The 27,463-nt window shown below is 46.5% G+C and overlaps 1 protein-coding gene across 1 annotated transcript in view; it reads right to left on the bottom strand.

The window, feature by feature from the left end:
- Positions 1-27,463, bottom strand: part of PIK3CB (phosphatidylinositol-4,5-bisphosphate 3-kinase catalytic subunit beta) — a 1,054,351-nt gene that overhangs the window by 323,643 nt on the left and 703,245 nt on the right. Inside the window, exons 12-13 of the mRNA XM_086943780.1 lie at positions 22,982-23,035; positions 10,289-10,477 (exon numbers count right to left, since the gene is read on the bottom strand). Of these exons, the coding sequence (XP_086799906.1) occupies positions 10,289-10,477; positions 22,982-23,035 (243 nt within the window). The remainder of the gene's footprint in view (positions 1-10,288; positions 10,478-22,981; positions 23,036-27,463) is intronic.

Below are 27,463 nucleotides of genomic sequence, written 5' to 3'. Positions count from 1 at the left end.
TATCTCAGGTGTGGGAAGAAGTGGCATGGACAGTATATCCCCAAGGGTGGAGTGGATATCTGGCCAGTACTGGTGTATTTTGGGACAAGTCCAGGTCAAGTGTGCGAAATCAGCAAAGGAAGTAAGACATTTCAGACAATGGTGGGGGCGGGATTCGTCGATTCTGTGTGCGCGAGCCGGGGTAAAATACATCCTGCGAAGGAATTTGAACTGAATCAATTTGTGGCGCCTGTTCAATGAGACATTTGGTGTGGTTCTACAGCAATATGCCCATTGATCATTAGAAGTAGGCCCGCCCAGGTCCTCCTCCCAAGTAGCCCTAAGCCCAGAATCATTAATTGGTATGAGAGTCCCACATTGCTTGTACAGTTTGGAAATCATGTGTGCGTTAGTGGTGCTTTGAATCACTAAAGTTAGGGGAGGTGTATCATCTGGTGCCAGAGGAAAGGAGGGGTAACACGCCCTCAAAGCAGAGCGGATCCGGGTGAGAATGAATGTGTCCATGAAGGAGCGATCGCCAAACCGTGCCTCCTCTGACGCGGAGAATACATGTCCATCTGGGAATAAGTCCCCAAGGGTGCGTATGTTGAATTTCGCCAGGGTGCGTTCTACCAAAGATTCCCCCCGTAGTTGGGAAAAGAGATGAATTGGGAAGGGGGAAGGCCGGTGAATATAACAGTCAAGCCCCAAATATGTACGCAGCCTAATCCAGACCCAGCATGTAGTGGAGACAGTCTGGATGTCACGGGGATCACGAGAAAAACCAGTGGGGAGCAGTGTGAGTAACCGTCTCGGGAGGACCAGATCCGCCTCTGGCCGCAAATATGGTATGCGTGAGTCTGGATGGAACCAAGCATAAGCGCATTGCGCAACCAGAAAATACAAATAAAAGTCTGGTACGCCTAACCCCCCTCTATCTGGTGGCAAAGTTAATACCTTCCAGCTGACCGGGGGTGTCTTATCTCCCCCCAGACCAGGCGAAGCAGCAAAGCGCGGGGTTGCGTGAAAAATGCCTTAGTTGAAGGAACGGGATTATTATTAAAATAATACAGGAAGCGGGGCAACACTATCATTTTAATAATTACGATTCTACCCGCCATTGACAAGGGCAAACGAAGCCATCGGGTGATCTGTGTTTCCAATGCGTCTATAGCCGAGCCATAGTTGAGACTAATCAATGATGCAGTGTCTAGGTGGATGTGGATACCCAGGTATTTAATGGAATTGTCACACCATTCTAACGGGAACTCAAATGACCAAGGTGTAGTACAGGCCATGATTGGGAAGATAACTGATTTGTGCCAATTGATATGGAGACCGGAGAAAGTGCTGAATCGTATAATTTCCCGAATTAACGATGCCAAATTATCCTGAGGATGTTGAACGTATAATACCATGTCTAACGCGTACATGGACATCAGTAGAGGACCGGTGCGAAATTGCAACCCACGTTAAAGATGGTTCTCTTGGAACTGTCCATGGCCAAAATAAATAAGAGGGGAGAGCGGGGGCAGCCCTGACTCGTGCCTCTTGATAGGGGGAAAGGGTCAGATAACGTACCATTAAGACGCAGCCGGGCTGTGGGCTTGGTGTATAGTAAAGTGACTGTGGCAACAAAACATTCCGGCATTCCTATTCGGCGCATGACTGAAAGAAAACAAGGCCATTCAAGGGAGTCGTAGGATCAATACAGTGCAACACAGTGAATAAAGTGCAGAGATTAAGGGAAGTGGACCTATGCGGAACGAAACCAGACTGCACCGGACATATGATAGATTCCATCAAGAGCGACAGCCTAATGGTGATGACTTTGGCAAAGATCTTGTAATCCAGATTTAACAGTGACAGTGGTCTGTATGATCCACATTGCATGGGGTCTTTCCCGGGTTTAGGCAATAAAATGATGACAGCCTCACGAAACGTCAGGGGGAGGATGCCAGCCTCTAGCGCCTCAGCGTAGACCTCGACCAAGCGTGGGACCAGAAGGTCCTTGTAGGCTTTATAAAAATCATCCGAAAAGCCGTCCAGACCTGGGGCAGAAGATGCACGCAGGGTGTCGATCGCCTCAGAGGTAATGGGGATCAGAAGGAACTCCTGCATGTAGCGTTCCAGATATACCAGTGCCAATTCAGAAAGAAAATCTTCCTGACTGCGGAGATCTCCGGAAAGGCGCGAAGCGTAAAGGGTCTTTTAGTATGCAAGAAACAGGTCACAAAACGCGGGGGTAGATTGAACCGGCGCGTCGTCCAGTCCTGTCATTGAGACGATACATATGGGGCCTCTGGGGGGCGTAGCGTATTGGCTAAAAGGTGTCCCGGACGTTCGCCTTTCCCATACCGCCGAGCCACGCAATGTTTATGCAGGAACGACAATTTCCTATCAGCTGCGTCCCGAAACTCGGCACACAGCTCCAGGCAGCAAGCAAAGAGAGAGTCAGAGGGGGAAACGAGAAGTTCGCGGTCAGCCGCGGCAATTTTCTTCTCGATCTAGTCCAGAGTAGTGCGCAAATCGCGAAGGACTCCGGCGTGCTTAGAGATACAGACCCCCCCTGATGTAGGCTTTAAATCCCTCCCATAAGACAGCCCACGCGTCTACCGTGCCAGTGTTTAGTTCAAAATAATCTCTACGGCCTGTCTGACCTCCTCTTTGAAAACGGAGTCCAGCAGAGCCCTCCCAGGAAAGCGCCACTGTCTCATAACCCCCTTCCAGAGGAATAAGGAGCTGAAGAAGAACCGGGCAGTGATCGGAAAGAGTGCGGGGGAGAGTCTAGATCGATCCCAACCAGCCAGCGACTACAGCGGAGACCAGCCAATAATCGATCCTGGTCCATGTGTTGTGGAACCCAGAATAATAAATGTAGGCAGTATGTTGTGCGTGTAGGTGAGATTCGATGTCTACTAAGGAATATTGCGTGCAAATCTCACGAAGGACCAGGCGGGCGTGGGGCTTGGAGTCGGGAGTAGAGGCAGTGCTTTCCCTAGAGTGGTCCAGGAGAAGGTTAAAGTCCCCACCCATGATCAACAGCCCCGTGTCGACAGCAAGGAGATGGGCCAGCAAGGAGTGATAAAATGAGGGAGAGTCAGTATTCGGGTCATACACACACACACAAGTGAAACCCTATGACCCATCAGTTGACCGGTTACAATCAGGAATCGGCCCTTGGGGTCACGCTGCGTGGCATAGTGTGCAAATTGAACCCTTTTATGTACAAAAATAGCGACACCCCGTGAATATGAGCTATAAGCGGAGAAATACCCATGAGGACCCCAACCGGAGGCCATAGAGTTGGTGCCAGTGTCTGCCAAGTGGGTTTCTTGCATAAAGAGGATATCAGCCTTATGTCGAGCAACATAATTCAAAACTTGACTACGTTTCCTATTATTATTCAGGCCTCGAACATTCCATGTTAATAACAAAAGCCCGGAAGGACCGGGCACATTACCTAACTGGGCCATGTATGCAATACAATAGAAGGGGAGTCAGTGCAATGACGTCATCATGAAAAACAATCATCATCAATAAACTAAAATATCCATCGAAAACTAAAACAAAACCCTCCATCCACACCCCACCCACCCTCTCACTACCCAGAAAAAAGAACACCCCAACATTACATCCTAGAAAGCAAACCCTGGAGGTATTCACCATAGTGCATGGCAACCCCACGTCAGTCGGGCAACCCAGCAATCAAACAGAACTATCAGATAAGTAAGAATGCAAACGAGCCAAAATCTACAAAGCACTAGTAGAGCCAATGAACAAAGCAAGACAGAGCTCAGGCGTTCCCAGTCTGGGAGAAGAGGTCTGCGCTGGCTTGTGAGGAAAGCAACGGAGGAGAGTGGGACCGGGGACTGCCTGATGCCCCATTTTTATTGTTCTTATAGTCCCAAAAATATTTCTGCGCTGCATGAGGGGTGTCAAAGATCCTCGGCCTGCCATTAATGTCCACCTTGAGATGGGCCGGGTACAGCATGCCATATCGGAGCCCCAGGTTGCGAAGCATTGATTTGATACTGTTAGATTTTCGCCTGGCCTCCTGTACCATGACCGTGAAATCCGGAAAAAATGAAAGATAGGACCCCTGCCACTGGATCTCACCCTTTTCGCAGGCCACCCGGAGGGCAGTGTCCCGATCTCGGAAGTTCATGAGTCGTGCGACAATTGGTCTGGGAGGGAGGCCTGGCTTGGGGCGAGGGCCCAAGGATCAATGAGCTTGTTCAACAACAAAGCCTTAGGTGAAGGATTCTCTACCAAACAAGTCAGAGAGAGGCTGTTCTACAAAAGTGTCCAGTCGACCAGTGGCTGTCGTCTCCGGAACGCCGAGAATGCGTATGTTGTTGCGACAACCCCGGGCCTCCAAGTCCTCGTTCTTTATAGCCACTTCCTTCAAGATCTTCTCGACCCTCTCCAGCCGCTTCAGAGAAGAGGAGGCCCCGTCCTCAAGGTCAAAAACTCTGGACTCCACCACGTCCAACCTGCAATCGTGCCCTTGAACTTTCGCGTTCATATCAGCCAGTTTCTTATCCAGGTCGTCAAAGTGGGCATCAAGGGCTTTGAATCCAGCTCTCATTTCCGCGATCATGGCAGCAGCCAGGGGGGGTCGAGTCGGCCTCCTCCAGCAAAAGTGGGGCCTTCGCGGCCGCGCCCGCCGCCGGGTCCAAGGTGGAAACTGGCGGTTTGTCGAATTGGAGTTTGGGCTGCCTGGGGTCTTTCTTGACCATCGTGGCGAGTCTGCTACAGCCAAGTTGCATTGAAGGGCAGCGCCAGGCCGGGGGGCAGGAGTGGCGACGAACCTCTGGTCCCTAGGTCCGGAGCAAATACACCCACGCGGCCAGGAGAGCAGGAAGAAACCAGTGGCGTGTCGGTAGCAGCAGAGGCACCACCAGAGTGTAGAGCAGTGGGGAGAATGTCACGTGGCAGTTCGTAATGGCCACTCAAGGACCACCCACATGCAGGATGGGCTATTGTACCGCCATCACACTGGAAGGATCAGAGTTGTAGAGAAATAGTAGGGGCTGCCGTCAATCTTGCTGGCTCTATCATCGTTGGCACAATCGGGCGGTCGGGCCCCTTGTCGCAAACAAGGGGAGCCCCAGCACCGGGAGGAAAGGAGGACCAGTAGGGCCCCCAGCCCAACCGGACATAGAGCACCCCCCGGGCGCTGAGAAGGGGGGGAAGCGCGAACGCCCACCGTCCCACCACCAACCCCCGACCCCTACCCCAGCCCCAGAACACCTTGCCCGGCCCCAAGTCCGGCCTGCTCCCGTAATCCAGGCCCCGGTTTCCGCAGCACAGCAGGCCCGAGGGCCAACAGAGCAGCACCAACTGCAGGGGCCCAGCAAGGGAGAGGGGACCAGGAAGCGAGCCGCGGGAGAAGGCCACGAGGCAAGCAGGCGCAAGGAAAGGCAGGCGGGCGGAGGGAGAAAGAGGGCGAAGGCTCACATAGACTCAGGCGGCATCGAAGAGCAGACGGGAAGGCCCAAGGCGGGGTCCGGAGGCATTTGGCTCCAACTTCGTCCCCGGGTGTTCTTTCTTTTCAGCGGCGGCATCGAACTTTGGCTCAGGGCCCCGCGTTCATCCGGGGAAGATGTTAGCGTCCTAAGAGGCTCGAGCAACGCGGAACAGGGCTGCTGGAATCGCCCGACCGGCGGTGCTCTATTCGGATGCGGCCATCTTGGTCGCCTCCGTAGCCACGCCCCCAGACGAGGTAATGTTAGTTTTTTGTTGCCATTTTCTTTGATTGTAAAATTCTGCCCATGTATATACTTCAAGTTTATAATCGATTGTATCCCTTCGATACTTCTTAATTTTTCGATCATTAATTTCTTTAGCATTTCTTTCCAATTTCTGGTTTATGTCATCTAGTGTCTCTTGCAAGTTCTTGTGTTTGCTCAGTTCCTCTTTAATCAATGAAAGCTCTTCTTTCAAAGTTTCAGGATATTGATAATTCCTCGACTATTAATAAAATCAGGTCCACGGAGCACTTATTTAAAATCTGGTACCATTTCTTAATGAAAACTTTGTTGTTGCTGCATAACAGGTTTCAACGCTATCCGCAAACCTCTTGGGATACGTTTAGTTTTGTGATAGTGGATCAGGGTCATGGCATGCAATCTTTGATTTATTTCCTTCTTACTTACATATTCAAGTTGTTTCAAAAGTTGTGTCACCATGTTTTCTTGTGGTCTAAATGACCGGACTTCTTGAATTAAATCAAATATTTCACTTGCAGCCTCTGCAGTATATACTGTTTCTGCTTTGTTTGTTGTGATTTGCGCAATCTCTTCAAACAACATTCTATTAGGTGCACCTCGAGGTGAGTAGACAATTTTAATGATCAAATTAATGTGGTTTCTCAGTGCACTCCGTGATCAAATGTTCAAACGTTCAACAAAATATAATTGTGTGCTACTCCATACGTTACACTGTCTTGCAGTGAAGGAATACTATGAATGTAGTTTACACCATAAAATGCCCTTGCGGGAAAACTTATGTGGGTATTACAGAACAAAATATTCAAGTGAGGATTACTGAACATAAAAGTAAAATTCGACTAAAGAATGCAAAATCAACTGTAGCCATGCATTGGCTGGACGCTGTTCAAAATATCTCACAATTAAGATTCACGATTTTAATATACAAAAGAAGATTTCATAAAAAAGCGATGATTTAATCGCAGAAGAAATACATTAATTATTTAATCAAATAAGAATAATCGTTTTTGCATGGTGGAGGAGAAACTCTTGGAGTTTCAGTGTGAAAGTGCACACATCCATTGGGTATTGGTTTGCCAGAGCCTGACATTCTATTGTTTTCAAAAGGCAGCAAGACCTAGTGTAACGGATGGAGTAGCACACAATTATATTCTGTTGAACATTTGAACATTTGATCACGAAGAAACCACATTAATTTTATCATCTTCAAGGAACCCATTAAATGCATTATCACCAACGATGACCCCACACCTCTCATTGAACACCTCAACTACAGACGCAAAGACCACAAGGGGCACCCTTGTCTACAGCAGACCCCCACGACCCCAACAAACTTTCTGCAACACCGTCTCCAACCTCATCGCCCCCCCTCCCCCCCAAAAAAGCTATCAATTCCCACCACTATGTCCTACTTGGCCACCTTAATTTCCACATCCACTACCCCCAAAAACGCCAACTCCATTGCCCTCCTGGAGAACCTGAAGAACATTGGCCTCATCAAACTGGTCACCGAACCAACGTGCAAGACTGGGCGCACACTTGATCCCATGTTCACCTCCAGTGACCGAATTAAACACCACAGAACTCACCTCTATGGACCACGCCATTGTACACTAAACCATCTGCAATGCCCAGCACTCAATCACTAAGCATCAAACCTCCTCCCAACGTAGTGTCACTTCCCAGAAACCTACCAAAGACTACAGAACCACAAAAAAAGTCAGCTGGGACACCCCAGAGCTACACCAAGCACAACTGCTACCAACTGGAGAGAAGATGGCGCGTCACAAAGAACCCCGCTGACAGAGTCACCTACAAGATAGCCCATAGCAACTATCACCTGCACATCAAGGAAGCCAGGAAAGCAACATCACCGCCCGCATCAACTCCACAGTCAACCAACCTAAGGAATTCTTCAAAATAGTAAAAGAATTATCCTATCCAACAGCCACAGGGAACACCATCCACCACTTCCAGTATACGTGCGCTTTATAAATCAAAATAACATAGCAGAACTTCCAAGAGCTCTGACACATCCCCCCAGGCTACTTCCACAACAAAATTGCCACCATGGCCAATGTTTTTCTCAGAAATGAAACGACCTATTCTGCTGGTCTTCAAAGAAGACTGGTACTCTAACTGGATGCTCACAATCATGGTTAGAACGCACAGCCCAATATACACTGTTGGCACCTACAGATAGGTGCACAATAATGGTTGTGATTAACTGCCTCTGAAATTTACGAAAACAAACTACCCTCCGTCACAGAATATGTACACCGCTACATCAGCAGTGTAAGCTTCACTCACAAAAGAGGCATAGCCGGACATTAGGAGTACAAGTTTGCCTTTCTCAAAGAACAGATACATCATATACATCAGTTGGATAGTTTTTCATCTTCATAGAAGCACATTAAAGCATACCTCACAAAACATGTACAGGTTAAACACTGCAAGATCTGTGGAAAGAGGGGTGGTCTTCAAACTGTTTTAATCACTACTATTCCCATCCACACCACTTCCTTTGGCCATCTCTCACTTTGTTAGACATTTACTGTCTTTTTCTCCCCATGCCTTTCATAAATCCTCCATCTGCACATCTCACACATCATTTTCATCTTCCAACTGTCTTGTTGCTCTTTTCTTCTGCTCATTTCCTCACGTCACCATCTCCCCCACACACAACCCACCAACTTTAAACACTGCATTTAAATTCCTTTGGACCTGTCAATAATATAACAGCCATGCACGGCTTTCACCCACTTTCTTATAATAAAACAATTACAATTTGCACAAGACCATCCCTCAGTAGAGGGACAAGGATTGCAAGGGCATAAAGTATAAATACCTTTTTCTCCTACTGACAGGTGCTGTGAGAATTCACACTCCCTTATGACTCATCTCACGAGCCTTCATTCGTGACCAGTCATGAACACTCGCCCACATATGAAAGCCATATAGATGTCTAGAAGTGACTTAATTCAAATAAAGAGACCATCCTTGCACGACGAAAAAACTACAGAAATACAACATAAGGTAAAATAAACGCTCTTAGGAATTGCAAAATCAAGTTAAAATGAAATCTAATCAGGGACTGAGTTGCTGCTATGGATTACCCTCAAGGCTTTGTACAGTCTTGTTTGGGAAATCAAGCACTGCTTTTACCTGTAAAGGACATATATTTAGGACCCATTTCAAAGTCAGTGTTTAATTAATTCTGCATCTGACACCTGTCCGATAACTATCCCCTTGATGCCTGCAGGTGGGCATACCGAGGAGTGAGTGAAAGGCAGAGGCCCAATGCGGTCTGAGCCCTTGGCCATGCCTGCGCATCGCACATCTTCGTAGATTAATCTACCTTCCCACACACAGTCTTAGAGATGGGCGAGACACTGAAAGATTGAGCCAGATGTCAGTCTCATCTCAAGGTCCTATTACTGGAGCCAAAATTTGCTTTCATGTGGCTTTTGTCTGTCCTAAGTTCTAACTTCACACTCCAAGAACTAATCACAAAGCAGTAACTTTGATGAAAAACATACGAGAGAGAGAGAGATAGATACCCATCTAGCAGCTGAACTGCACAATGTGAAACCAGAAAATCTGAGATCACTCCCAGCTTCCCCGCTTTAATAGATGGTGTGATACTAGGCAAATATTTTGTTTCAAGGAAACTCCATTTCTTCATCACACACAATGTACCTTCAACTGCAAGAGTTTAGGAAGTGTGTTGTACAAAAACCTCATGTTTGATTTAACACACCATGATGTTGCTCCATCTACAATAGGATTCTAGGCCACATAGAGGCTACACATGACAAATGACCTGCCTCGGAGTTCAATAGCGGCATTGTCGTCTAGGGTGGGGGAAGGCATGAACCTTTTTAAGCTGTTTCAAAACTAATATTTGTAATAATGGTCTCTTAACATACTTATATTAATCTGAAGCATTAAGACAAATCGCTTCAGCATGTTAAAAATGTAACTTTTTAAAAGAAAATATTTAAAGTGACTTATCATTTTTACATTAGGTCTGTAGCAGGATTTAGATTTCAAATATTATCATGGTCGGCTCGGGCATGGACTCCTAGAGTTAGGCTAGACCCTTTTATCGGTTGTGGCTCTGATCTCCCCATTCATTTGTATGATAACCCACTTCTAGCCAGTCTGCAGGAAACAGTGACTAAATATCATAGTTAGTGCATATGGCAGATTTGGTTGCACTGCAGGCCATGATTTGAATAAGAAATGAGTAGGGGGTATACCACCCCATAGACCCCCCTTGAAGCTACTGGGCCTAGTGTTTGCCAAAAGGAAGTGTGGGAATGTTTAGCGAGGCCCATAGACCCTCTTGATGCGTTTTGCGAAGTGATACAGGTAGCACTTTATAGCTGATCCAATTCCTCCCCGTTCATGATGGGTCTACATCATTCCTAATGTTGCCACTGGCATTCCATTATAGTTGATTCCATGTTTCGTTATAAAAGTAGGTTTTGAAATAATTGCGATGAATGGAATAGGCCCACAACATTTCAAAGTATCCCATACATATTAATGTTGTACCTTGCAAATCCTACCTGGGCTACATCCTCGAGTTTATTCCATTTAACAGATAACAGCAGTTTGGGAAGGGACTGAGGGAAGGTCTCGCGGCAGTCATAGCGGAGGGTCCAGATAAGGTCCATTTCATTTTCACAGAGCTGAGACAAGGGATCCCGTTCCATGATTTCTTTCAGCTCAAAGAAGAACTTCTTGCCGACTCGTCCCTAGGAGAAACAGTGCTTGAAGGATAAGGTTTTACACAGATATTTCATTTGTTTTCGTTATGCAATAATGTACTGTTCCATATCACTACTAACTTTGGAAGGGGGGGGGGGATTACATATGCATTAACCTTTAACGTGCTACAGGACTTTTTTTGTGATAAAAGGCAAGCGAAGTAGGAAGTGAAAACCGATGAGTGACAATTTTGTAATGTTCAATTGCAATGGGTACTTACTATAAAAAAAAATACAGTTAGTTTACCTACTCGGTTAACAATTTGTGGTTGAGAATCTGGAAGAGAAAAATACCGTTTTGAAAAACAATTATTTTCAGTGTGAGCTCAAACTCATTAATTAAGCATACCCACTTCAACCAAGATTTAGGAACACTACACAGGAATTTAGAGGAAATCGACTCTGTTGACTCCCCATTACTAGATGAGAAATCACAAAATGGGGGTGGGAATTCACCTCAACTAATCTACAGTCAACTCACAAAGTGCTTGGAGAAGTGGCAGAAACTCAGCGTAGCACTACAAGAATATTCTAGTGTTAGTATATTTAAACAAGCATTGGAAATGCAATAGGTCTCGCAGTAGTAAAGTTTGAGCTATAGGTGTTATTTATTTTTTTGTTTTTTATTTATGTGTTGTTTTTTCTAAATAGCGAAATTAATAGCTTTCTTCTTTACAAAGCCAATAGTTATAATTTTTGTAAATGTGACACCTCTAGCATTTGTAAAGCAACATGTTTTGTATCAACGGGACTTATATGTGACTTATATGTATTGAAATAAAAAAAATCAATGGCTTCAAAAAAAAATTAATAATTAATACGTAAATAAAATGGATTTTATTTTATATTGCCAATAGCTTAAAGTTTATTAAATATATTTAGTTTAAGATGCTGTGGTTGCGGTGAGTGAGGGTGAGGGTGAGTGAGGGGTTGAGGGTGAGTGAGGGTGAGGGGTTGAGGGTGAGTGAGGGTGGGTGAGGGGTTGAGGGTGAGTGAGGGTGAGTGAGGGTGGGTGAGGGGTTGAGGGTGAGTGAGGGTGAGTGAGGGTGAGTGAGGGTGAGTGAGGGTGAGTGAGGGTGAGTGAGGGTGAGTGAGGGTGAGTGAGGGTGAGTGAGTGATGGTGAGTGATGGTGAGTGATGGTGAGTGATGGTGAGTGATGGTGAGTGATGGTGAGTGATGGTGAGGGGTTGAGGGTGAGTGAGGGTGAGGGTGAGTGAGGGGTTGAGGGTGAGTGAGGGTGAGGGGTTGAGGGTGAGTGAGGGTGAGGGGGATTGAGGGTGAGGGGTTGAGGGTGAGGGGTTGAGGGTGAGTGAGGGTGAGGGGTTGAGGGTGAGTGAGGGTGAGGGGTTGAGGGTGAGTGAGGGTGAGGGTGAGTGAGGGTGAGGGATTGAGGGTGAGGGGTTGAGGGTGAGTGAGGGTGAGTGAGTGTGGGTGAGGGGTTGAGGGTGAGTGAGGGTGAGTGAGGATGAGGTGTTGAGGGTGGGTGAGGGTGAGTGAGGGTGAGGGGTTGAGGGTGAGTGAGGGTGAGTGTTTGAGGGTGAGTGAGGGTGAGGGTGGGTGAGGGTGAGTGAGGGGTTGAGGGTGGGTGAGGGGTTGAGGGTGAGTGAGGGTGAGGGGTTGAGGGTGAGTGAGGGTGAGTGAGGGTGAGTGAGGGTGAGTGAGGGTGAGTGAGGGTGAGTGAGGGTGAGTGAGGGTGAGTGAGGGTGAGTGAGGGTGAGTGAGGGTGAGTGAGGGTGAGTGAGGGTGAGTGAGGGTGAGTGAGGGTGAGTGAGGGTGAGTGAGGGTGAGGGGTTGAGGGTGAGTGAGGGTGAGTGAGGGTGAGGGTGGGTGAGGGTGAGTGAGGGTGAGTGAGGGTGAGGGGTTGAGGGTGAGTGAGGGTGAGGGATTGAGGGTGAGGGGTTGAGGGTGAGTGAGGGTGAGGGGTTGAAGGTGAGTGAGGGTGAGGGGTTGAGGGTGGGTGAGGGGTTGAGGGTGAGTGAGGGTGAGTGAGGGTGAGTGAGGGGTTGAGGGTGAGGGGTTGAGGGTGAGTGAGGGTGAGGGGTTGAGGGTGAGGGGTTGAGGGTGAGGGGTTGAGGGTGAGGGTGAGTGAGGGTGAGGGGTTGAGGGTGAGTGAGGGTGAGGGGTTGAGGGTGAGGGGTTGAGGGTGAGGGGTTGAGGGTGAGGGGTTGAGGGTGAGGGGTTGAGGGTGAGGGGTTGAGGGTGAGGGGTTGAGGGTGAGGGGTTGAGGGTGAGGGGGTGAGGGGTTGAGGGTGAGGGGTTGAGGGTGAGGGGTTGAGGGTGAGGGGTTGGGGTTGAGGGTGAGTGAGGGTGAGGGGTTGAGGGTGAGTGAGGGTGAGTGAGGGTGAGGGGTCGAGGGGGAGGGGTTGAGGGTGAGTGAGGGTGAGGGGTTGAGGGTGAGTGAGGGTGAGGGGTTGAGGGTGAGTGAGGGTGAGGGGTTGATGGTGAGTGAGGGTGAGGGGTTGAGGGTGAGTGAGGGTGAGGGGTTGAGGGTGAGTGAGGATGAGTGAGGGTGAGTGAGGGGTTGAGGGTGAGTGAGGGTGAGGTGTTGAGGGTGAGTGAGGGTGAGGGGTTGAGGGTGAGTGAGGGTGAGGGGTTGAGGGTGAGTGAGGGTGAGGGAGGGTGAGTGAGGGTGAGGGTGAGGGGTTGAGGGTGAGGGGTTGAGGGTGAGGGGTTGAGGGTGAGTGAGGGTGAGGGGTTGGGGGTGAGGGGGTTCTCCATTTGAATGCAAAAATAAAAGAAACATTCTATCCTTTCAATGAAAGGTTTGGGTAAATTCACGGGCCATGAGTGTATTTGTTACTGCAGCAAAAATGTCTGTGAAATCAGAGTAGTCTCCATAAGATTGTGTACTTCATGGCAGAATCTATCAAGACTTGGGAGCAACCACTGTAAGTTGACTATTTTTTTTTGTGTTTTTGTCATTTTCTGGGGAACTATTAAAGCCACGTTTTGCCTCTAGAGAGGATGTCTGTTTCCTTTAAAGATGAATTAACAGCACAGTCAAGTTAATCATTCTGCCCAACAGTAGCCACCACTGAAAATGCATGATTTTAAACTGTGTGTGGCTTGGAATGTTGACCTTCATATACAGCTGTTTTAGCTGACAAAGTAAGACTGATGTGGGGCTTACTATACCCGTTTACATCATACATCCAACATTTATTTCTAGTAGTTTAAACACGAGAAAGAAAAACTTCTTACACGTACAGTGAAATAATTTGTTGTAAGCAAAAGTATTTTATAGCAGAGAAAATACATTTTCTACTTTCCTTTTGATAAAGCCTTACTCAAGTCAAAGTAGACGTCAATGCCCAGCATGCTCACTGTGCAGAGTACTGGAATGCGTGTTTGCACGAAAAAACGTGTTAATTTTATACGAGTACAGATAATGAAAAACAAAAATAGCAAAATATAGGACATAACACCGTACCCATATCCACCTTAAACGGACAACACAACACTGTATAGTTTCTACGCAAACAAAATTATACACAAATGAAAAAACGCGCTGAACTGTAATTTTCGTGGTACTGTTTCAGAAATGTGCCCTTTATTGAAAAGACGTGTTCAGTGATACAGATATTACCCTTTAGCAAAAAGCTCAAGTAAAAAAAAAAAAAAAGCAGAAACTATTCGTAACTATTCGTAGCTTCAAGAGGGTACACCATTATTTAAAATAAAAAGTATAGCGGGTGTAAAAATAGTAACGCCCTGCCTGAAGACGGGCTTCTGAGGCCTCAGAGATACAGACACAAGCCCTAATCACTCGAGTGAGGTCCGTAATCACCAAAGAACAGGAAGCTTTGGGCGGCTCCTCGTAAGTTACTGACTCCTACATATAAGGGCGAGGCATCTATAAACAAGCACTGCCGAAGGCAACCATGCTGGGGCTTTTACTGTGGTCGTTGTCTCTTTAATGAAACCAGTACAGCGTGTGGTCAAGAGACAAAAAGAACAGGAAGCTTTGGGCGGCTCCTCGCAAGTTACTGACTCCTACATATAAGGGCGAGGCATCTATAAACAAGCACTGCCGAAGCCAACCATGCTGGGGCTTTTACTGTGGTCGTTGTCTCTTTAATGAAACCAGTACAGCGTGTGGTCAAGAGACAACAAGACGGAGGGAAGAGAGGGGAGGGGGGAGGAGAAATGCGACACGGCGGGAAGGGGAGGGGGCGGAGCGGGTAAAATAAACAAACAAGACGGAGGGAAGAGAGGGGAGGGGGGAGGAGAAATGCGACACGGCGGGAAGGGGAGGGGGCGGAGCGGGTAAAACAAGACGGACGTGCACGCGCTTTTAAGCTCAATGCGCATGCGCATTGAGCTTAAAAGTCACGGGCACTGCAAGGAATCGCCACGATTCCTTGCAGTGGATAAAGAGTGGATAAGCCCCCATAGTCTCGCTTGCTCGATGCGCATGCACATCGACAGGCGAGACCTAAAAACTATATTTCTAGAACTGCGGTTTTAGATCAAAGTTGTCACAAGAAAAAGTACATGGAAGAATCGGGAGAAAAATAGGTAATATGTACCAGACTAGATAATACACACACAGACTTATTCCATGCACCCTGGTTGAGGCAAAATATACAGAATCTAGAAGGGAAAGAGTATGGACAAGGTGATTTAGTGTAATATCAAAAATAGTGCTGTTGGCTATGAGGTCTAATGTTTCCCTGCCAGGATGTTGGCTCACCTCTGTGTAGGATCTTCGTTCCAAAAATCGGTGCTGGGATTTTCCAACACATGCACTTCCTTTGCCTAGATGTGCACCCATACAAAATATGTATTTTATGGCATATTCAGGACTAGGTATTGGGGCAAACCCTGCATAAATCTCCCAATGAAGGCTAAAGATATAAAGATAACGTGGCGATGGTCATGTTTTGCTTTTTGTTAAAATGCTGAATATTTTTTTGTATTCCCCAAATGAAGAAGCATACATTCAAGAAAGCAGACCAAGGAAATATTGCCCTAAATATCCGGAGTGTGGCAGATGTGTGGATTTTCACAGAGAAAGCAGTCTGGGCAATCAATTTTGTAATATTAGAGAAGTTCAATCAACTGTAGCAAAATCTCTATTTAAGATTAACTCTTAACTTGATGACAGGTGCCCACCTCAGAACAATATGGCAAGTGTGAATACTACATAATTTAATGATGCAAGGCACACCAGTCTTGCCCTAACTTGCTTGCCGGGAAAATGCACTAGGCATCACGTTTGTCAGATTTTCAGCAATCATTTTACCTTAACATGGCCATTGACTCCAGTTCCTCACGTACAATAGCAGCAACGGAGTGGAGGAGAGCGAGTCAGACATCTGATCCTCTCAGAGATACGTCCCTACTTCATCAATCGTCGTTTTGTACCCACTCCCCAGCTGCAGGCACTTATCTGGTTGGGGCGGGGTACACTAATTGTGCGATTCACACTATCTCAGTGCGAGACAGGAGCCATGGAGGTAGACCTTTAAACATGAAGCAGAACCCGCGTGTGTGTTATATCTAGTTTTGCTTAATATGAATCAGCCTACATCCCATGACTCTTGTACCCCTATGCATCCGGCTGTCAAGGGAGTACAAACAAATATTCACAGAACCAGTGGGACCATCACAAAGACGTGACATGGAGACATTTTTCATGATGTATATGTCATATGCATAGAAAGGAGGACAGGGAGACGGACGGTCTAGGATACACACTCCCCAAGTATCACAATGCAGTTTAAGTATACTTTTATGAAACGTGGAGAGATTATTCCTGGCTTAATGTGGGTGCCCAAATAAGCATGAACTTGTAAGCAAAGTTGCCCTCACTCTTCAGAGGGTGACTTCCGTCGTCATCGGGCACTACTCCTCGCCAGGTCGGCACTGCCCATAGACAGCTTAACTGCTGATTGTGGCATGAAACATGTCGATCTATAACATAGGTGAGGGGTGGGGCATCTTTTTGCCCCTACCAGATGCACAGCTGAATGCGCCGTCAAGGCATTCTTGTAGTTAGTCCACGGTTAGGAATTATGATCACTGTACTCCTTTTAAACCGATGTTTTTGACATCCTTTCAAGTTACATTCGTTTTTCAAGCCACACACGGAATGGTTTGCTATTTCCCAAATTTCTTGTGTTCCAACCGTGCTCTTGAAAGAACATGACCAATGCAAAAATTCATCCAAGGCAGTGTTTTATTAAATAAACCCAATGCATTTCGGGCAGTCAAGTGCCCTTCGTAAGGGGTCACTGTAAATAACAATAAAAAACAATAATGACCATTACCATTTATGTAAAACACAATAATATATCATGCGTTAAACTGACATTCACAAACTCATTTTTCAAAATGCGTTTTACAAAATGCCATATGTGCAACTTCAACCTCCTCTCATTACCCAACTCTACCTCCCTCAGACAGTAGTATTCAGCATCCACCGTTCACCTTAGTCAGTCCATTTCTTAGCTAATACATTCCCCACCTTTTTTCCGTGATTATTCAAAACCTGCAACAATCAGCTTTCCCAAGTTTGCCCCGGCTTTCCTTCAATTACCATCCTCAAAACTCTCCACACCAACCTACACCTTCCTACACCCTCCTCGAACTACTTTCCCTCCCCACATAAACAAAATCACGTACTCTCCCACTCACTACTGGATCCTAGCACTGTCACTCATTATTATGTAAGTTTCCTGTATTCGAAAACAGCTGTCCCTAACTCAATCTATTTCATTACTGCCCGTAGTTATCCTCTTATCGGTGTTACCAACGAAACTGCTTAATAAAGAATCCCCCAACCATGACACAGTCTTTCACCCTTCTGGTAGGGGCAAAAAGGATGCCCCACCCCTCACTTTTGCATTCAACCTGGTGCCATTTGGGCAAGGCACCATTAACTAGTTTGCACGAATTCCTTGATTAACGAAGCAAAGTTTGGACAAGCAAAATGTAAGAAAGGTGTTCATCCCACCCCCATAACTGATCTATAACAGACCATAGCGGAAGAGCTAGCCTATGAGTGACAAATTCTCTGTTCATACGAAGGGACCTGGACCATTGTATCCTAAGTCTCCCAGCCATTTTTTAAAAAAATTTCATTAAAAGTATTTCTTTTGGTGACAACTGTGTGGTTACTGATTTTATTCCACACCTTTCACCAGTCTTCTGACTATTTTTTTGTGGGGTCTGCCACCTCAGACCCTACGGTGCTCCCAGGGCTGGCTTTAGCACTGGTGGTGCCCGGTGCGACAATCACTTTTGGCGCCCCCATGTCCCACACCACCTCATCGGATTTACTCCCTACCACCTGCAAAAGGGCCTCTTATCATAAGACATTACTAAACACAGTGCAGCCCTGAGGTCACATACCGCCCCCTCAACAGGTCAGCGCCCAGTGTGGCCGCACCAGTCACAATGCCCTAAAGCCAGCCCTGGGTGCTCCTACAGCGTCAATTAAAATATCTCCAATAAAGCGTCCTCTTGGTGAGCCCGCAATTTATCGCAGCGCCGGCCTGGCAAGAAGCAGAGCCCGATGAAGAAGCAGGTCGGGTGACTGAAGGCAACTTTACTTACAAGCTCATGCTTCTTTGGGCACCTACATTCAGCTAGGGATATTCTCTCTGTAGCTGCCACATTTCGGAACAGTATACTTATATTGCATTGTATGTCATATGGCAGTCACAGGGTTAACCTCACATAAGAAACTAGCAAGAAGTGTACCTGGTGATCAAAGATAAACTTGGACCAGTGGTTGCTAGTAGTTGGCACCAGCACTCTGTTAGGGACCAGGACTTATTTTTCATCACCTTTATTTGATTCAGAGCAAGAAAGAAAAGGTCAGAAACGGAAGAAAGACCTAAAAAGAGAAAGACAGCTAGAAACATACTGACTAAAGAACAAGCCAACCTAATCTTTTTGCCAGAGGAATACACCAATAAGAAGTTATTGGTCTAGTGTAAACCAGTGTTATTCTTTGTGTACCAATGGCACAACAATCTGACATCCAAGACCGCGAAGCCACAGAATGAAAACTATAGAAGTTAAATACATACTCAAACCATTGGGGTAATCTGCCAAAATGCCAGCAAACCTAATAAGAGCTCCTTAAATTTTAAGGAGCCCATCTGAAACCAATAATACCCACACTGCGGCAAGGGGGAGGGCCAATGATTAAGCATGCTATGTGAGTGGGAGAGGAGGAGCAGTGAGTGAAATATTCAGTTCCACTGGCTGAAATTTGGTGACATTACTCTTACGCTTGTATGTGGAGTGCCGGCCAAATTCTTGCATGCGGCTCCAGGACAGTAAATTGTCGAGCGAGATTTGGTGTCCTCTAGGCTGAGTTCCAGTCACTAGGAGGGCATCCGGCATGATTTTTCAAATGTGGGTGGTTGCGACCGTTTGAGGTCAGAAGGCTGTCATCTGGAGCACCGTGTGATGCCATTTACGCTGATTTGTAGGTCTCGTCTACGCAGCGCGCATGCGCCTCATAGGAAAGAGACCTTAAGCCATCGGTTCCCCTTTTCTGCCAAAAACGTGCATGTGTTCTATTGCCTTCAATGGCAACGCGTAAACATTTGGTGATTCCCTTGTGGGAGTGAGCTTGACACCATATATTTGTCATTAACTTACAAACACATGGTGCCCCTGGCTAACTCCCGAAAGGGAATCGTGCAGGTCCCCTCCTTTCTCCCCTCCCCCTGCTCATTTAATGCTGATGCAAACTTTAGTCTTGTTATAGCAAGCTCAATTTGGGATTTTACTCCATCGCTATTAAGCAATCTGCGAAGTAATGCCGAAGTAGCGTTCGGTTTAACTTGTGCGAAGCTAAAGCTACTCATTTAAAACAAAAATTGTTATGCGCGTTCATGGCCGAGAGGAAACAGGCAAAACAAAACAATGTGAGGTTGTCCCGGCCTGAAAGGGTCTTTGTGCTGCTTCAGGAATGCAAGAGTGTGTTTTTTAAGGCAGGGTAACAGATTGGACCGGATAGGCCATATATCTTGGGCTTTCCCCCAGTCCTTTTTGATTGAGCCAGTCCAGTCCCCCCTCGGATCTTTTCTCCTGTTCCCACCAACCCGGAATCCCAGGACCCTTTGATGGAGGCGGGGTTGCCATGGCAACAGGAGCGCCTCTGGGCAGCGTGACCTTTGCTGGGCTATGGCGCACAGAGGGCTGGTGCGAAGGAGGAGGCTTCTATTTCCAGGTCCGGCTGGACGTGCTCGGATTACTTACTTATCTGTCATTATTGTTATTATGGAGCGGCCGCGGCCTACCTGGGGCCGATGCTGCATGAAACATGCGTCGCCGTTAGAGGGTTTGAATAGGATCAGATGTTTCCACCTCGGGCCCTGTGTTTCTGTGCATGCAGTGGTAGTTTAGTCTGCTTCCGTGTGAATTAACTGCCAGCAATAGAAAGTTAATTGCTTAAAACTTTGCCTGTTAGTTTTAATACGTTTCTTGGTCTCCTAGGTTTTACAAAGGCCAGACAAAGGATACTCTTTAAAATTACAATGTGGGGTTTCGGATTTTGTTTTGTGCTAAATCCCCTTTTATTAACGTTTTTTAAGGCTAGGTCATGGGGCTGATACAACTGGATGCAGAGGGACAATATCATAATATTTTCATTAGTAATAACTTTATACAGCTCTGTATCATACACTTGCTGTTTATATGCGCTGTAAATAAATGTTACTATTATCTAAATGGTGCGCAGTCATTGGAAAGTGTTATTATGTTGCAGCTTCTTCGCCTTCTCCAATAAAAGCGCCGGGACACTCTTTTTGAGTAGCCGTGCGCTATAAAAATGAACCAATAACATAACATAACATAACATTCTGGGAGTTGTAGTCTTAGTTCCCATGACTGGCATCAATTGAAGTGCTTAACTGCCAGAGCTGCAGACTTTGGAACAGGGGAACTAGGTTTGAGTCCCGGCGTGGGCTTAAAATCCTGTGATTCTCGGAAATCACTTTGTGCCCACAAAAATGAATGTGATCTTGTGAAATAAAACTGGTGCTCCTGTAAAGCGCTACAATACCTTTGGGTTGAGTGCGCTATATAAAACAGCAAAAAAACAAGCATTTGCAATGCAATAGGTCTCACATTTACGCAAGTTTGAGCTATTGACATTGCAAATAAAGCCTTTTATTTGTGTTTTAGTTTTTAAGACCGAAATAAAGGCATTGTCATTTACAATGCCAATAGCTTAAACCCGTGTAAATGCGAGTCATATTGCATTGCAAATGCTTGTTCAGTATGGAATGTGCTCCAGGTGCTAATTCACAGCACGAGCAGGGCAACAAGCCAGTTTACGCCTGTTGGCGGAACTCTGCAGAATCTCGCTTTTTATGCAAATCCGTGGTAGTCCACAGAGTCAAATTCAGCGAGTTTTAAAACCCCTACTGAGGACTTCTTAACCAGGGCACAAGTGGGGGGACGCTGGCACCGGAAGTGGCGTCACGACAGGAAGTGACGCCACGAAAGGTGGCTTTCATCATCAGGCTCATTGCCTCCCCTCGCTCACCCCTTAGATGCGATGGCATCTGAGAAGTGAGCGCGTGAGCAGCGTGCTGTGAGCTCAGAACTCCTCGTCCCAGAGAGGCCAAAGAGTGAAGTCCAGCTGGTTGGCAGGGGGGACGGCGTCCACCCGGTATAATAAGTGGGGGGACGCCGTCCACCAGCGTGATACACCAACTCCAGCCCTGTTCTTAACCACTTCGTTTTGAGAGAACACAATGTCGAATTTTAAATTAAAATTAAGTACGTGTGCCTCCATTTCATGAGTCTCCAGCATCCTAATTTGTTCAAGTGATTTTTTTTTTTTTAAGTATGTCGTGTAGGCAGTAAAGGAAACTCCCCTGCTTCCTCCCATTCTAGAAAGCCACCGATATCTCAACACTTTTCCTTGAAACTGATTTTAAGCACTAAGCACCAGAGGGCAGTATTGGATTTGTTTTAAATTACATAATGGTAAAACAGGATGCTTGACCTGAACCTCCCTTACACTTCCACCAGCTCACTTGCAACTGCAGAAAATAGATACTTTTTTCTACAGCAAATGAAGCTGTTCCATTGCTTATTGTTTAAGCGGATGCGCAGGTTTGTGGTGTTTGCAGATTTATGGGCCACATTTTAAGTGCGTGTAGCCTTTGCAAAATGAAAGGGCACTGGAAATAAAAGAGCATCACAGCAACTCGAGCTTCCCTTTTCAAGTGCAGTCCCCGTAAACCCACCTCCGTCCCCGCCTTCCAGAGACAGCGCCCTTGTTTCACAGAAAGATGAGACGGCACCTCAGACCTTATGCTCATTTCATCACTGACGTGTCTGCGGAGGAAGCCAAACAAATCAAGATTGCGTGGAATCAAAAGGACAGGTCCCCAGTGCGAATTAGCACAACAGCTTACTATAGGCTACCCGCTACCAAGCGAACCATGGGAGGGCAATACAAGTTTACCACTAGGCTGCAGACACATCCAACAGGTGAAGATACTCTCCTATAAGGAGCAGCAAAACACAGCCTTCTAAAAATGAGAAAGCCCAGTCTACATTTTTAGGAAGAAACACTGGGAAACTATTTATCAATAATTTCTTTAAAAAATAATAATCGTGAATAATGATATTAACCCAGTGCCTTACAACTTTAACCGGTAGAGCGGTCATTCCAAAAGAATCCGTATATTTCAGAACCATCTCACAAACATCTGGCGTGATCTGCACAATAACCGTGTACAGCCTTGATAAAAATGGGGATGGCTCTTTTCTGTATGCATCAGCTGTGTGAATAAATAAAACAGCATAATCACTTTTAGAGAAAGCCCCTCAGCGCAGTATCTCTTAGCATGCCTTTCCATCGGCTTTATATGGGCAAAACCCTTCCTGCCAGAAAACTACAATTGATAAAGGAACAAATAACTCTGAAATGTTGAGAAGCCCATTCCAAGGATGGGCACTTAATGACGTCCTTGCATTCATGGATTAGTCAGTATGTTGATCGACCATGGCCAAACCCATGTCAGATTTTAAGATACCGACATGGGATAACGTTGCATACAATTAATCAATTAGCCAATTAATCATTTAATTAGTGGTTATCCCCGAAAACTTGCAATCTACGGAGTTAATAGACCAATACAGACATTTAACACACGAAATATTTACTTAATGCACACCAGCAACGTAGGTTTCACATGGCACACAATTTTGGCCTAATAAGTTGGTATTTTAATTCTACTGATGGAAGATGCGTGCCATATTCAAATGTTTTTCATATGTTGAGACGGAGCACACATACTTGAAATTAGCAATATGACTGCAACCGAGTCCATCACAAGACAAGGAAATATAATGACATTCCCAAGGCGCGAAAATAAGATCTGCCTTATGAAAGAAAGCAAGGGCATCGTGGACGTTTGGATAAATCTGCTATTATCACACCAAATGCCCAGCGTGCCAGACTTTGCAGTAGACGAAACAAACTGCAAACACAGAATGGCTATACTTACAGATGTACTGATGTTGTCGCTGTTTCTTGCAATCTGAGCTGCTTTTTCAAGTATCTGAAACAAGAACACTCTTATCAATAACCTAGAAAGAGAATGCAGGACATTCCAAGAAAAACTAATTACGTGAATCTCCAAGTAACAAGAAACCAGTTAAAACTTTTTTTTTTCAAACACTCCTCCTGTAAAACATTTACAGCGCTGTTTCATCGTTTAGTCTTGCTTCATGGGTGAATACATTGTGTATTCCATATTTAATCCAGTTTAAGGTATCAGAAGATGTTCTCGCACTTTGAAATAATCAAAACAATGAGTACAAAATAAACCAAGTAATTTAAAATCTTGTACGTTTTTATTAGCACTGTCAGATGAAATACAGACGCATTAAACATTTTAATTTAAAGCGAAAATAAAGTGTGTGTATATACACACACACACGTAAACATATATAATTTCACACAAAAAATAAAGGTTAAAGTGACGTTATAGTTCGGAATTATGAGAATATCTAACACGTTACATGAAAAACCATCGAAATTCACTGGAAAAAAAGGTTAAAGGAATGTTCTAGTTAGGCGAAAATGTCACTAAAACATACCATTTGCAGCTAACAAAACCACTGAAATTCACCAGTTACAGTTAGCTCAAGTAACTATAACCCAAACCCTAAAGTAACTAACTCGTGCTCCCGCCATGCACAGTATTATCAAAAATCATGGTATTTTAGATTTGATTAGGGATGTTATAAATGTAGTCAATGGACGTCATGAGTGATTCAATATGTGAATGTAAAAGCAGTGCATGGCGAAGTTGCAAGTTATAGTTTGCTTGCTGTGCATACCCACCTGTTCCATGCCCTCTGTTAGTGTCCATGCACCGGCCCCCACCCTACTGCCCCTCATTGTCCAATGCGCTGCCACTGCCCTCCAGTTAGTTTTGTGTCCCAGCCCACTCCTCCTGCCCCCCCGTTGCCTGAGTCTACACCCCTATCATTGCCCGCCTGCTTAGACTCCGTGCTAGCTTGCTGTCCCAACCCTCCTTTTTCCGGTCCTCTGATGTCTGTGTTCATGCCCCTGCTCCCTCCCTTTTGCCCACCATGTTCCATAGACCTGCCACTGCCCCTCCTATCTACTCTAAGTGTTCTTTGGGCTGCCCCTGCTCCTCCCACCTGTCCAGCAATGTCAGAGGGCTATCGCCCTCTGACCATGGGCGATAGCCCATGGTTCCTGGCCACTCCACCCTGCCTTCCATTGTCCAAGTTCCATGACCTTATCCCTTCCATCCTGTCCTCCATAATCCAGTCTGCTACCTCTTCCCTCTGCTCTCCATGCTCTGTTGTGCTGCAACAGTTACTTATGCCTGCCCTGCGAGGGCAGTTGCGAAGCTCCGCTCCCCTTCCCCTATCCCCTCTTGGTCTGTGCTCAGCCCCTACTTCTCCCTTCTACTCTCCTTTGTGCATGGCTCCACCGCCTCCCTCTTGCTGACCTTGGCCGTTAGTTTGTCACCAACCCTCCTGAATGCCATGCATGGCTTTTTGTTCTCCCACTGCCCCCCCACCTCCCCTGTGTAGTCAGCTTGCTGTGCCTGACCCCTCCCAACTTCCCTCCATTGTTTGTGTGCATGCCATTATAGTCTACCATTTGCTCTCCATGGTGTGTTGTCCTTCCATTGCCCATCCAGACTACCCGGTATAGTCAGCTTGCTACCGCTGGCAACCCCCCCCCTCCTACCACCTTCCCTCCATTATTAGTATGTATGCCATTATAGTCTCCCCATTGTGCTCCATGGTGTGTTGTCCTTCCAGTGCCCAACCCGCCTGCCCTGCATAGTCATCTTGAATTTAATCAAAACTTTAATTCCTAAAGCAGGGGGCCTTTTCCCATAGTAAGCATGGTTAGCGCTCTAAAAAACTAAAATGAGGACACATTTCTTTGATCTCAAATAGCAACTGTTCTACAAGACAGCTTTAGGGTGGTGTTCCTCAAAGCTTTTGCCTGCTTGCCTTATATTTTTGCTTATTTGTTTTTGTTGGCTTAGGACTATGAGCACTTTACCACTGCTATCCAGTGCTAAAGTGAATGTGCTCTCACCCCTAAACATGGTTCAATTGATTCATCCACAACTAGGACATTTAATTTACTTATAAGTCCCTAGTACAGTGCACTATATGTGTCCGGGCCTCTAATTAAATGCTACTAGTTTCCATGTAGGTTGTACCACCAAGATTTTAGAGTTGGTATATGGTAGCTGTATCCTTTGCTCGGACTGGACATTGCAGTCGGCCAATGTTGTACGGTATATTATTATTATTATTATTATTATTATTATTATTATATGAAATTTGTAGCGCGCTCAGTTACCCAGGGGCATCCGGCGCTGAACAGAACGAGGAAGGGAAAGCTCAGACTCAGTCACTACACAGGAAACAAATGCGTCTTCAGGAGTTTCCTAAAGTGCAGAATGTTAGGCTCCGAACGAATCTTAAAGGGCAGGGAGTTCCACAGTGCCGCCACTTGCACTGAAAAACGCCGGCCCCCAGAGCGAGCTCTTTTTACTCTGGTTAACTGCAGAAGACGTCCTTGGTCCGATCGCAGAGGCCGTGTGGGTTTATAGGGGCGTGCCATATTGGACAAGATAGAAGGGCCCCTACCATGCAAGATTTTATGGGCTGTGCATAACGCTTTAAATTTCCCCCGCTCCTTAACCGGGAGCCAGTGAAGCGTTTTCAGGGCCAGAGCAGCTGAATGTCTTCTAGGAACCTCCATCAGCAGTCTAGCGGCTGCATTCTGCACCAGTTGAAGGGTCCTAAAGGCCGCTTCCGGAGCGCCAAGGAACAGTGCGTTCCCGTAGTCAAGTCTCGACAAGATTAAACCACGAATCAGAAGCTTCCTGGATAGATTGGGGAGCAGAGGTAGAACCTTGCGCGCTGACCGCAACAGGCCAAAACACACCCCTGCGGTCTTCCTAGCATGTGTCCTAAAGGACAGGTCTTCCTCCAACCATACTCCTAGGCTCTTAATCTCCTTCTTAGGAGATGGTGGGTCACCCAGAGACCGAGGCCAGCAACTGGCGATGAGCGAAGTCCTAGATTTGCCTAGCAACATAAGCTCAGTTTTCTCTCCGTTGAGCTTAAGGGCAGAGTGGGACATCCAACGATGAACGTTGGCAAGGCAGTCATGAAGAACCTCTGGTTGTTCCGCCAGCTGGGTAAGGCCTACAACCAGCTGAGTATCATCAGCATAGCTGATGATATTCACTCCTGAAGGGGAGACCACTCTCTCAAGTGGAGTCATATAGACGTTAAATAAGGTAGGGCTCAATGATGAGCCCTGCGGGACTCCACATTGAAGAGGGAACAGGGTCGACTGCTCTGCCCCTTCCCAGACTTGATAGAAGCGGTCAGAGAGGAAGGACTCAAGCCATTTGAGGGCCATCCCCGTGACACCCACCTCTGACAGTCGTTGGAGGAGCACCTGGTGACTCACGGTGTCAAAGGCAGCACTCAAGTCCAGGAGGATCACTGCCACTGACCCCCGTATCAAGAATGCTCCTTGCTTCCTCCACCACTGCCAATAAGGCCGTGTCTGTCCCCTGACCAGGGCGAAAGCCAGTCTGGGAGTCTCCCAGCAAATGATGGGATTCTAGGTGGTACGAGAGCTGGCGATTAACCATCTTTTCTGCGATTTTTGAAAAACCGGGCAAAAGAGAATAGGCCTAAAATTGGCCAGATTCGAGGGATCTAAGCCAGGTTTTTTCAGCAGTGCTTTAACAACTGCTTTTTTCCATCTCTGCGGCACCGTGCCCTGGGAGAGGGAAAGGTTGATAAGATCTGTAAGCGGGGCAGAAAGAGTGTGCCACTTGTTTGAGCCATTTCATGGGCACCGGGTCGCTCGGAGACCCACTCTTCATCCCTTTCAGAACTTTTACGACCTCCTCCTCCGAAAAAGGGCCAAAAGAGGACAACTCAAAGGGACATATTCCTGGGCTAGAGTCCATCTCCAGATTCTGAGATGTCGCAGGCAATGAAGACAGAATCTTCTCTATTTTGGAATGAAAGAAGTCTGCCAGCTCTTCACATTTTTCTTGGGGGTTGTCGTGCACGACTGGAGGAACAGGAGCCTTCAGCAGTTCCTTAAAAATCTTAAAGGATTCCCCTGATGAGTTACTCGCCCTATCAATCCTATCGCTGAAATAACTTCTTTTGGCATCTTTCAAGGCAGCTTTATACTTCCTCATCGATACCTTGTAGTGTTCTCGACTTTCTTCCGTCAGCTTTCTCCTCCATGCCCTTTCTAATCTTTTACAGGGTGTTCTGAGAGCCCTAAGTTCAGGGGTGTACCAGGGAGCAGAACCGGCTCTTCTTTCCCTAATGGGCCTTTTCTTTTCCGGAATTAATAAGTCAAGGGAATTGATCAACCAATTTCCCACATGCTGATCAGCAGTGATAGGGTCAGAGACCGAAGGAGGGCAGGTTCTTGCTAACTC

This window comes from Lissotriton vulgaris, chromosome 11, assembly GCF_964263255.1.
Source record: "Lissotriton vulgaris chromosome 11, aLisVul1.2, whole genome shotgun sequence".
NCBI classification, from domain to species: Eukaryota; Metazoa; Chordata; class Amphibia; order Caudata; family Salamandridae; genus Lissotriton; species Lissotriton vulgaris.
The sequence above is the reverse complement of the archived record's forward strand: the minus strand, read 5'-3'. Positions and strand labels throughout refer to the sequence as shown.